This window comes from Artemia franciscana, chromosome 13 (assembly GCF_032884065.1).
Source record: "Artemia franciscana chromosome 13, ASM3288406v1, whole genome shotgun sequence".
NCBI classification, from domain to species: Eukaryota; Metazoa; Arthropoda; class Branchiopoda; order Anostraca; family Artemiidae; genus Artemia; species Artemia franciscana.
In genome coordinates, this window is record NC_088875.1 from 9,852,732 (window position 1) to 9,865,714 (window position 12,983).

At 35.9% G+C, this 12,983-nt stretch overlaps 2 protein-coding genes across 2 annotated transcripts in view; both read right to left on the reverse strand.

Annotated features, from left to right (window-relative positions):
- The window catches only part of LOC136034248 (selenocysteine insertion sequence-binding protein 2-like), a 29,170-nt gene extending 19,033 nt beyond the window's left edge, over window positions 1–10,137 (reverse strand). The window contains exon 1 of the mRNA XM_065715389.1: window positions 9,939–10,137. Within this exon, the coding sequence (XP_065571461.1) occupies window positions 9,939–10,137 (199 nt within the window). The remainder of the gene's footprint in view (window positions 1–9,938) is intronic.
- Window positions 10,138–11,079: 942 nt separating this feature from the next.
- LOC136034249 (uncharacterized) lies at window positions 11,080–12,556 on the reverse strand. Its single transcript, XM_065715390.1, has 2 exons — window positions 12,407–12,556; window positions 11,080–11,463 (listed from the first exon to the last, which is right to left on the reverse strand). The coding sequence occupies exons 1-2, from the start codon at window positions 12,554–12,556 to the stop codon at window positions 11,080–11,082; spliced, it is 534 nt and encodes a 177-aa protein (XP_065571462.1).
- Window positions 12,557–12,983: the final 427 nt, after the last annotated feature.

Consider the following 12,983-nt stretch of genomic DNA (forward strand, 5'->3'; position numbering starts at 1 on the left):
ATTGAATGTAAGGAATAGCATTAAAACTTAAAACGAACAGAGATTATTACGCATATAAGGGGTTCTAAAAATACTTTAGCATAAAGAGCGAGGCATTTAGGAGGAGATAAATACCTCGCTCTTTATGCTAAAGTATTTTTAGGAATTTCAACTATTTATTCTACGGCCTCTCTGATTCAGGGGTCATTCTTAAAGAATTGGGACGAAACTTAAGATTTAGTGTAAAGAGCGAGGTATTAACGAGGGGACAAACTCCCTCATATACATAATAAAAATATAAGAACATAAAATTTTGTTACGTGAGTTAATTCTTAAGTTACGTATATTTTTACTAATAAAAACGTTCGTTAAAAATTAAAACTTCTAGTTGCCTTTTTAAGTAACCGAAAAATTTGAGGGCAACTAGGCCTTCTTCTCCACCCCTTATTTTTCAAAATCGTCTGATCAAAACTAAGAGAAAGCCATTTAGCCAAAAAAAGAATCAATATGCAAATTTCGTTTTAATAATTTATGTCCGGAGAGTCAAAATCAAACATGCATTAATTCAAAAACGTTCAGAAATTAAATAAAAAGAACTAGTTTTTTTTAACTGAAAGTAAGGAGCGACATTAAAACTTAAAACGTACAGAAATTACTCCGTATATGAAATGGGTTGTCCCCACCCCTTATTTCTCAAAATCGTCTGATCAAAACTAAGAGAAAGCCATTTTGCCAAAAAAAGAATTAATATGCAAATTTCATTTTAATAATTTATGTGCGGAGAGTCAAAATCAAACATGCATTAATTCAAAAACGTTCAGAAATTCAATATAAAAAAAACTAGTTTTTTAACTGAAAGTAAGGAGCGACATTAAAACTTAAAACGAACAGAATTACTCCGTATATGAAATGGGTTGTCCCCTCCGCAATCCCTCGCTCTTTACGCCAAAGTTTGACTCTTTGCCCCAATTCTACTTTTTAAAACAATTAAAAACTTTAGCGTAAAGAGCGAGGCGTTGAGGAGGGGACAGCCCATTTCGTATACGGAGTAATTTCCGTTTGTTTTAAGTTTTAATGTCGCTCCTTACTTTCAGTTAAAAAAAACAGTTTTTTTATTGAATCATAAAATAGGATTACCATAACCTAGCCTAAACTATAGTTCATAGGCCTGATCAAACAGTTCGTGGTAACGAACTGTAGTAAGGAGCGACCCAATATTAACCAAAACTCTAAAAAATAGAATTTTGATACCAATATTTCCATCAAAAGAATTGCAGTTTAATGCTGATTTTAAATATATAAGTTTTATCAAGTTTAGTCTTATGCATCAAAAGTTACGGCCTGAGAAAATTTGCCTTATTATAACGAAAATCACACCATCAGATTCAGCGTATCAGAGAACCTTATTGTAGAAGTTTCAAGCCCCTATCTACAAAAATGTGGAATTTTGTATTTTTCGCCAGAAGACAATCATGGCTGCGTGTTTATTTGTTTGTTTGTTTTTTGTTTGTTTTTTTTTTCTTTTTCCCAGGGATGATCGTATTGACCCAGTTGTCCTAGAATTTTGCGAGAGGGTTCATTCGAACGGAAATGAAAAGTTTGAGTGCCCTTTTTAAGTAACCAAAAAAATCGGAGGGCACCTAGGCCCCCTCCCACGCTCATTTTTGTCCCAAAATCGTCAGATCAAAATTCTGAGATAGCCATTTTATCCAACATAGTCGAAAAACCTTATTATTATGTCTTTGGGGACGACTTACTCCCCCACAGTCCCCATGGGAGGGGCTGTAAGTTACAAACTTTGACCAGTGTTTGCATATAGTAATGGTTATTAGGAAGTGTACAGACGTTTTCAGGGGCATTTTTTGGTTGGGAGGAGGGGTTGAGAAGTGGGGATTATGTGGGGGAAACTTGCCATGGAGGAATTTGTCACGGGGGAAGAAGATTTCCATGAAGGGGAAGAAAAAATAAATATAAAAGTTTTTCAACTGAAAGTAAGAAGTAGCATTAAAACTTAAAACGAACAGAAAATATTACGCATATAACGGGTTCACCTCCTCCTAATACCTCACTCTTTACTTTAAAGTATTTCTAGTAATTTCAACTATTTATTCTATGGCCGAAAATTTGAATACCAGACCGTGACCTCTATTAATGGTTCAGGTAGCCATGGAACACAGAGCGATGAGAAGGTCCATCATCAGCCTCATGATATTATCAAAAAACAAAACAATTTTTTTTAACTGAAAGTAAGGAGCGACATTAAAACTTAAAACGAACAGAAATTACCCCGTATATGAAAGGGGCTGTTCCCTCTTCAACGCCCTGCTCTTTGCGCTAAAGTTTGACACTTTCTCTCAACTCTACTTTTTAAAACAGTAAAAAATTTAGCGTAAAGAGCATCCACATTTTTGTGGATAGGAGCTTAAAATCTTTGCAATAGGGTTCTCTGATACGCTAAATGCGATGGTGTGATTTTCGTTAAGATTTTATTACTTTTAGGGAGTGTTTCCCCCTATTTTCCAAAATAAGGCAAATTTTCTCAGGCTCGTAGCTTTTGATGACCAAGACTAAATTTGATGAAACTTATATATTTACAATCAGGATGACAATCTAATTTTTTTTATATATATCTTTTAGCATCAAAAATTCCGTTTTTCAGAATTTCGTTTACTATTGAGCCGGGTCGCTCCTTACAACAGTTCGTTACCACGAACTGTTTGATTATACCAAGCCTTTATTCTTAAATATGCTTAAGTCACTTATTTAACAATAGTTTTATTGTATTTTAGCTGCTATAGTTGGATTTGTTTATCTGCAATTTATCCGAGCATCTGTTTTTATGATCTATGATCTGTCTTCAGTTTTCTAATGTTTTTAAGAATGGTCCTTAGGATCAATACATTTTCTTATGATCTGTGGAAACTAGAGGTAATTTGTGCCTAGTGATGACTTAAGATAACATTTCTGTTATTTTAAATCTTAATTTTACATTAATTAAAAATTTATGATAAATTAGAAGATAAAAATTTGAGAATACCAATAAAAATGAAAACAGTTATACTAAAAATAATATGAAAAAAATAATCAAAATAATAACAATAATAATAATTAAAATTAATAATAAAAAAAATTAACAACAATTATTCTAGAATAAGTAATAAAAAATTTAATTAATCACAAATGAACGAGATAATTTGTATTTCTAAATGTGTCAAAGATGTGACCAAGCTTGGTCTGCTTCTTACGTCAAAAAAGGAAAAAGTACTAGGACAAAAAGAACTGAAAATCAGGGACAATGACTAAATTAAAATAAAAACGATGAATAAATAAATGTTACCTCCAATTGTGATGGTCAATATAACAAAAAACGAAATACAACCTACCAAAATTTTATTTCAGCAATTTTACACAATAAATTTTACGCATTAAACTTCAGTAAAAACAAGACAAAGAAAAGACGGAGGGATGATTTTATTGTTGAATATTAAATTGATGAGTATTTAATTTATTGATGTCTAAAATGACTAAATAAAATTGGGGCTTGATGACTTAAGGGAATAGGCTACTTTGAATCAAAATATCAGTGTAATACAAAGCATTATCTTCGCCTTGTATATGAAATTAAATTAAAAAAGAAGAAGTTTTTTTAAATGAAAGTAATGAGCGAAATTAAAACTAAAAACGAAAAGAAATTACTTCGCATATAAAAGGGGCTGCTCCCTCCTAAAACGCCCCGCTCTTTACGTTAAAGTTTGACTCTTTCTCTCAACTCTACTTTTTAAAACAAGTAAAAACTTTAGCGTAAAGAGCGTTGCGTTGAGGAGGAGCAGCCCCTCTCATATACGAAGTAATTTCTGTTTCTGTTAAGTTTTAATGTCACTCCTTACTTTCAGTTAAAAAAAAAATTTTATTTAATTTCTTAACGTTTTTGAATTAAAGCATGTTTTGATTTTGGATCTCCGCAGATTAATAATTAAAAAAAAAATTTCATATTTATTTTTTTGGCTAAACGGCTTTCTCATAGTTTTGATCGAATGATCTTGAGAAAAAAGGAGCGGGGGAGGAGGCCTACTTGCCCTCCAATTTGTATGCTACTTAAAAAGGCAACTAGAACTTTTAATTTCTTACGAACGTTTTTATTAGTAAAAGATGTACGTAACTTACGAGATAGCTTACGTAACGATCTTCTGTATTCGTATGTTTTTATTACGTATATGAAGGGGTTTACCCCCTCTTCAGTACCTCGCTCTTTACACCAAAGCTTAAATTTCGTTTCAATTCCTTAAGAATGACCCTCGAATCACAGAGGCCGTCGAATAAATAGTTGGAATTACTAAAAATACTTTAGCGTAAAGAGCGAGGTATTAGAAGGAGGTCAACCCTCATAGGCGTAATAATTTTTGTTCGTTTTAAGTTTTAATGCTGCTCCTTACTTCCAGTTGAAAAAACTTTTTTCAAATGTATTTTTTTATTGTTTTTTTTTCAATAATGCCAGAAAATCTTGCGCTCCGTTCATGGAAGTTTTCTTCCCCCATGACAAATTCCTCTATGGAAAGTACCCCAACATATCTTCCTCTTCTCAACCCCTCCCCCCAGCCAAAAAATCCCCTGAAAACGTCTGTACACTTCCCAATAACCATTACTATATCTAAGCACCGGTCAAAGTTTGTAACTTGTAGCCCAGGTGCCCTCCATTGGAGGGGGCCTAGGTGCCCTCCAATTTTTCGGGTCACTTAAAAAGGGCACTAGAACTTTTTATTTCCGTTAGAATGAGCCCTCTCGCAACATTCTAGGACCACTGGGTCGATACGATCATCCCTGGAAAAAAAAACAAATGAACAAACCAACAAATAAACACGCATCCGTGATCTGCCCTCTGGCAAAAAAATACAAAATTCCACATTTTTGTAGATAGGAGCTTGAAACTTCTACAGTAGGGTTCTCTGATACGCTGAATCTGATGGTGCGATTTAAGATGGTATTGTTAAGATTCTTTGACTTTTAGGGGATGCTTTCCCCTATTTTCTAAAACAAGGCAAATTTTTTCAGGCTCGTAACTTTTGATGGAAAAGACTAAACTTGATGAAACTTATATATTTAAAATCACCATTAAAATGCAATTCTTTTGATGTAGCTATTGGTATCAAAAATCCGTTTTTTAGAGCTTTGGTTACTATTGAACCGGGTCGCTCCTTACTACAGTTCGTTACCACGAACTGTTTGATTTGCATATTAATTTTAATGAATAGGGTGTACAAAACTTGCATATTAGTTTTACTTTTTTTGGCTAAATGGCTTTCTCAAAATTTTGATCGGATGGTTTTGAGAAAAAGTCGGGGGAGGGGGCCTAGTTGCCCTCGGTTTTTTTAATCCCTTAAAAAGGCCACCAGAACTTTTCATTTTATTTACGAACGTTTTTAGTAGTAATAGATATACGTAACTTACAAAATACACTTACGTAACGAACTTCTATATTGGTATATTTTTATTACCTGTATGAGGGGATGTGCCCCTCGTCAATACCTCGCTCTCTACGCTAAATTTTATTTTTTCCAATTCTTTAAGAATGACACCTGAATCACAAATGCCGTTTAATTAGAATAAACAGCTCTTTTGAAATTACTAAAAATGCTTTAGCGTAAAGAGCGAGGTATTGAACGGTGGGACGAAACCCCTTTTATAATTAAAAAATTATTTTCGTTCTAAGCTTAAATGTTGCTCTTTACTTTCAGCTAAAAAAAAACTCGTTTTTTTCTATTTAATTTCTGAAGGTTTTTAAATTAATGCAGGTTTGATTTTGGCTCGCCGTACATGAATAATTAAAAAGAAATTTGCATATTAATTTTACTTTTTTGGCTAAATGGCTTTTCAAAGTTTTTATCGGACTATTTTTGCAAAAAAGGCGCGGGGGAGGGGGCCTAGTTACCCTCCAATTTTTTTGGTTACTTAAAAAGTCCACTAGAACTTTTAATTTTATTTTAGGAAGGTGTTTTATTAGTAATAAATATACATAATTTAAAAATTAACTTACGCAATAAACTTCTTTGTTTGTATATTTTTATTACGTATATGAGGGTGTTGGCCCCCTCGTCAGTAAATCGCTCTTTATACTAAAATTGGAATTTTGTTCAAGTTCTTTAAGAATAACCCTTGAATCACAAAGGCCATTTAATTAGAACAAATTTATTTTTTTTAAGTCCCGTCCATCCTCGCGGGACGTTTTGGGGCCACTTCTTTTAGATAAGATAAGATAATATTTATTTGCAAAAGGCTATCACAAGCTCTAAAGAGCCGAATTCGCTTTATATGTCACTAAAAGCTAAGAAAAAAAAAGAATCAAAATAGTACATTAAGTCAAACACTTAAAATTAAAAGGGATTAAAAAAGCAAAATCATCAAAGATAAAGGGCAAATCAGTAGACTTAACAATTAAATTACAAAAACATTGCAGTAAATAAAAAAAAGAATAAAAACGGCAATAGAGGAAAAGGGGAATTTGGCAATTAATCACGAATTATTATTAAGGTGCTCCAGAATAAAGGGTATAAAACTTTTGCGAAACCTTTCTGTAACAGCATGGATCGGAGAGTAAGTTGGGATTGCTAAGGAGGCTGACCGGGGGAGTCGGAGTCTAATGGGATTGTGAAAATCAGGGAGTAAGTCCTCAGTACGGGGATTGGAAATGACTGATTTAGCGAAAAGCAGGCAAATTTTTTCCCTCCTTTCTTTTAAGGTGGTAATGCTCGCAGCTTTAAGGAGGAAGGAGTATGGAATTTTGCCTTCTTTGTAAATGATCCTGAGCGAACGCTTTTGGACCGACTCGATTTTGTCACTAAGTTCATTTGAAAGTTGCGAATGCCAGACCGGACATGCATATTCCAATAACGGCCTGATAAAGGATAAGTAAACACGGAGGGAATGTATCTTAGGACAATTAAATTTGTTTAGTAGCTTAAAAATGGATAGTGAAACATTTGCTTGTTTAACAATGTTGGATACATGTGTTTCCCACTTAAGATCATTAGAAATTGTGACACCAAGAAGCTTAACATGTTTCACTAGCATTTCGCTTGGGATCGGATTGCAAAAAGCAGGAGTAGATTTCAAGAAGTTGATTGTCATTATCTGTGATTTAGTGGGATTTACTGTCATATTTAGATTCTTGGATTCATCCGAACATTGGGTTAGGATTTCAACGGGGTCACTTTTAATATTCCTATGACATACTTCAAGGATCGACAAGTCATCAACATATTTCCATCTTTGGGGGAATTCCTTGCCAATTTCGTTAATCATGACAAGAAATAATAGTGGTCCCAATAAGGTTCCTTGAGGTATTCCACAGTACCTAGGGAGGGGGTTAGAGAAGATATTTTTATATTTTACAACTTGTGATCTGTCTGAAAGGAACGATATAACAATATTTACTAAGAGTGGGTCAATTTCAAAGTTATCATGTAGTAAACGAATTAGGATAGTGTGGTCAACTAAGTCAAACACTTTTTGGAAATCGACTAAAACCAGGTTTAGCCAAACATTTGGTTTCTCTAGTTCACTTAGGATCGTGTGAATCAAATGTACAAGGTAATGGGTGGTAGAGGTTTTTCTTAAATTACCAAACTGTCGGATGTCAATGCGTGGTATAATTTTAATTATAAGCCAGTCACAAAGGAACCCTTCGTAAAGCTTAGAAAAAACTGGAGTGAGTGTAATAGGACGCATGTTGGTTATAGTCAGACTGGAAGATTTCTTTGGGATGGGTGTTATAAAACCTAGTTTCCAGCAACTTGGGAATTTACCAGATTTTGTAATTTGGTTAAAAATATCAGATAAAGGTCCAGCAATTGTGTCTGAAAAGGCTTTAATCAAGTCAATTGGGATGTATAATGGGCAAGTACTTGATTTTTTGAGCTTTTGGATTTTATTTATAATATCAGAGGGAGAAATTTGGGGGAAAGAGGTGGAGGGAGGAATAGTTTGACCTTAGCCAGTGAAAGGGGGGAGACTTTGTACTATGGACGCAAGATGCAGGTTCAAATCGTTCGCTATCTTGTAAGGGGGCTCAGGGAGATGAAAATTAACTTCAACAGGGTTTATTCCGCAAATCTCTTTAATTTTCCTGTACCATTGTTTGGGTTTGTTAGAATACAAATCCTTAACCTTACTATTGTAATACCCAGAAGCTGCCTTTCTCAATTTTTTCTTCAGGAACTTTCTTAGATCATTAGCCTGAGTGATATGTCCTTGCTTGAACAAATTAATTTTTTTCCTTATTAGTTTTTAAAAGTCGCAGTAATGTAGGGTTTATCGGTAGAGCATATTTTAATTTTTTTCACCGGAAAATGGGCTTCATAATTATTCCTCAATAAATTTTGGAGGGACAAAGCCTTGAAGTCGACATCATTTGTTTGGTACATAGGGGACCAATTTTCACTAGTGATCCAAGAGCCAAAATTGTAGAGTCCTGAGTCAACTAGAGGTCTAAAGACGGTTTCAGTAACAGTAAAGGAATGTTCAACTGTAGCTAGTGGAGATAGGAGTAGGCTAAAGTGGTAACTACCTCCGAGAGGGGGAAGAATGGTGACGGGTCTGTAGAAATTTGACATATTGGTGCATATTAAATCAAGAGTAGAATTGCCTTTGGTAGTAGGGACTTTACAATTTGTTTTAGACTAAAAGTATTGCATGTAGACTCAAGTTTTAATTCATTTGCATCACCTAAGAGGAAAATTCCAGCATTTGGGTATTTAGATAGTACATAGTAGGCACTGCCATGCAATTTTTCAATAAAATTAATTTTTTCAGCCGCTCTCTGCCCAGGAGAGTAGTAAAAACAACACAGGACAATCAAATTGAAAGGACGTGGTAAGACTTTAGGTCGAACACAAACCCACAAAATTTCATCAAAGGGAGTGAGACAAGGAACCAATATTTCTGAAGGATAAAAATCATTACAGACAAAGAAAAGAATTCCACCCCCTTTCTTACCCAGAGGGTGGATTTCGGGTCTGAGTTTAATAAACTGGGTGAAATTATTCATTTTTGACATGTGTGTATTTTGAGCGTGTACTTCAGTAATAGCAATTATGTCTGATCTATATATTTTAGAAAAGGAGTCTAATTCATTAAGTTTGTCAAAATTAAGACTTTCAGCGTTGCTTAACAAAAGTGTGGGAAATTTAAAACGACCCGCAAAGGTACCATTTTTACCTTTAACTTTATTTAAATTACAAATGGGTACAGGGGGTGTGGTGGGATTCTTAGCAGGGGCCAGATTAATGTAGTCTGAACAGGGGACCAAGGGAGCACATTTGACTTTTATGGGATGACTATTAGGGTCAACATCGAAAGATGAATTATTAGAGTAAGAAAAGGATTTATCTTGGGGACTTGGGGATGGGGGGACGGGCAATGATATGGATGAAGCACGAGGAGAACAATTAGGATTCATTATAAGACAATTAAAAAGTCTCAGACCTGAGTCACGTTGACAGGGTAGACACGAGGGATAAAACGAATGGACTGGGGGTGGGGTTTCGTAAAGTGCTGGGAAAGGGGGCCTGGTTTGGAATAGTGATTCATGTCCGTCAAGAAATTGCTGGTTTGTGGCAGAGTAGGGAGGGTATAGGGCAGCATACTGTGAGGGGGGAGGATGGACAAGGAGGGAGGATGGGGTCGTGAGTGCCTTCGACGCTGGCCTAAAAAGGGTGGGGCCTCCCTCCGAAATCCATACCCGTTTTTTGTCAAATTCTTAGAACTAACATCGTGCACATGGGAAGGTATGACTTGTGGCTTAGAGAATAACCTACTAAACGACTTTGGTATAAAAACATGATACTTGTCGCAACCGAAACAACGACCCGACATAAAAACAGAACAAATTGAAACATGGTCAAACGAGCACGAACTTTTATTGCAAGAACCCGTCAGAAAATATTTGCAAATATGGAGCCGATTACATCTTTTTCCGTGGTTACATTTTGCACTTAAAAAATCCTTGCAAACTGATTTCGTTGATTCCTTATTTTCAATTACACGTTGATCACCATTTTTTTTCCAGGCAATTCTTCCGTTTCCTTCACTTTCATATGCCACACGTTTCTCATAAACAATTTCAATATCTGCATCGGATTTCGTAGTAAGTGGGATTACGTTCATGAATAATTGATTTCATTTCAACATTATTAACTTGACTGTTCCGGTCAATGTCATTGCTAATCACCTGGTATGTCACTGGTTCAAACGCCCTTGACCTCTCAAATGAATTTACGAAGGGTAATATAGCATTTTCTGAATTTTTTATTTTCACTTGATTGACTTCATTATTTTTTATTATATCACTGTTTTGAGTTACAGATAGGGGTTCAGAAATTACGGTCGAAATGTAGCTTAATAACTCTTCTAGTCTGTCTTTTAATGGTTTAAGAATATCGAGATTTGTCTGGCAAGCAAAATCTTTAACACAGGGCTTTGGATACGTTAAATTTTCTCTGGTAACATATGAGTAAGGTTCGGTCTGAACCGATACCTCGCGTGAGCAGGTGCGTAATTTTCCAATGGTGGTGTTCAGAGTATAGGATGGTTCGACGGAAGAAAAGGTCTGGCACTCAGTGTGACAAGAAACTTCAAGAGGGGGGACGTCACTTCGTGTTGTAAATAGGGAGAGGCTAGAGTCAACTTCTGCGAAGGGGGGAGCACCGGCGATTTGAGCTCTTTTAAGATATTAAGCATCCTAGCTCTTGAATTTGGAGAACGAGGGGTGCGAGGTGAAGGTAAAACAGGTGAATTTAAAGGATTTACCTTATTGATTGGCATTTTCTTAGAGCAGCAGTCAGGACAACACCAGCTCTCACTCCAATTAGCTGTATCAGTTCTGGCACATTTTTCCGCTCCTGCGTGAAACGAGCAATTGCACCCTCCACACTCCACAGAGTTTGAAAAGACTCTAAGCCTACATTCGGGACAAATTAGTCTTTGTCTGACCATTGTTTCTTAAGAGGTTAATGGTCCGGCTGAAAAACTTGGCTCAACAGTTAACAACACTAGATCCTCACACGTTGGATGCTAGATGAAGACTTTTGACAGGGCATGAACTAGGGCTCAGTACGTTGTTCTATCGTGTGCAGTTCGAGTCAACTCAACGATGCGCTTTCGGTCAAAGTTTTCAATCCACCTCTTGCTAGGTCTTCCTCGTGGTCGAGATCCGTCTATGGTTCCTTCGAGGGAGATTTTTGGTAGACGGTCGTGGTCCATTCTCTTGACATGCCCGAGCCATCGCAGTTGTTGTCGTTTGATTTTATTTAGGATTGTGTCGGGGGACTTCAGCCGTCTTCGCACCTCCTCATTGGTCACATGTTCAATGTAGGTGATTCTTGCGATGCGACGAAGACATCTAATCTCGAATGCAAGTAGGTTGCGCTCATTTTCGATCTTCAAGGTCCAGGTCTCACACCCACATATAGCAATTGGGTGTGAGACCTGTACCTTGAAGATCGAAAATGAGCGCAACCTACTTGCATTCGAGATTATTAGAACAAATAGCTCTTTTGAAATTATTAAAAAAAAATTAGCGTAAAGAGCGAGGAATAGAAGAGGGGACGAACCCGCTCATACACATAATAGTTTCTCATCATTTTAAGTTTTATATTACTCCTTACTTTCGGTTGAAAAAATTTGCTTTTAAATTTAATTTCTCATTGTTTTTTTAAATGATGCTGGAGAATCCAGTGCCCCTTTCATAGAAATTATCTTCCCCAATGATGAATTCCTCCATGGAAATACCCTCTCAAGTAACCCCCTCCTAACCATCAGAAAAAATCACCCCTGAAAACATCTGTATGCTTTCCAATAGCCAAAACTACAGATAAACAACGGGCAAAGTTGCAGCCCTTCCCCCGGGGACTGTGAGGGATTAATCCGTCCTCCAAGACATAGTTATTAGATTTTTGACTATGCTGAACAAAATTGCTATCTTAAAATTTTGATCCGGTGACTCTCGGAAATACCTGAGCGAGGGAGGGGGCCTAGTTGCCTTCCAATTTTATTGGTCAATTACAACAGGCACTATAACTTTTAATTTCCGTTAGAATGAGCCCTCTCACGATATTCTAGGACCACTGGATAAATACGACCACCCCTGGAAAAAAACAAAAACATATAAACAAATAAACCCGCTTCCGTGATCTTTCTTCTGGCAAAAAATACAAAATTCAACATTTTTGCAGATAGGAGCTTGAAATCTGTGTGTATGCATCTGGTAAGATACAAAAAGTCAATATTGTCAATTAATTCTTTAAAACAAATTAGTATTGGGTAGAAAACTCAAACCGAATTTTTCACCCTCTCGATACATGGATATAGGGGTTAACCGGGCATTAGACAAAGGGGCAGGAGCTGGGCATAAGATACATGGGCATAAAATACATACAGAGGCATGAGCTGAGCGTAGGTACAGGGTCATCAGCTGGACATTGGATATAGGGGTATAAGTTGAGTATAGATATGGGGGTATGAGCTGGGCATAGACTGGCACACGAGCATGGCAGTTGGCATATATACAAGGATATGAATTGTGCATAAATATAGGGGCATGAGCTGGACATAGATACAGGGGCACTAGGGAATGAGCTTGAATGCCCAATATATTCAAGAGCTTTTAAACTCATTTTTTAATCTTGCTTTGAGGCTAGTAGAATAAATGGAATCGATACATTTAAGTTAGATTTTGTATTTTATAAAGTGACTAAATCTAAAAAAATATCAAATTTTCTGTTTAATAGTTAAGGTAGCAGGAGAAATTAGTCAGAACTAGTGACCCTTCTTCTAAAGATATAAGGGAGGAGGACCAAAAGCACCAAAATGACATTTTGGCCACCATTGAAATTGAGTGCCCTACCCTATGAAAAAATAAATTTTTGTTATATAATTTAAATGTTCAAATTAAAATTTGTGTTACATAAATGTATATTTTTTTTACTTAAATCACTTAATATTTCTTTTAGTTT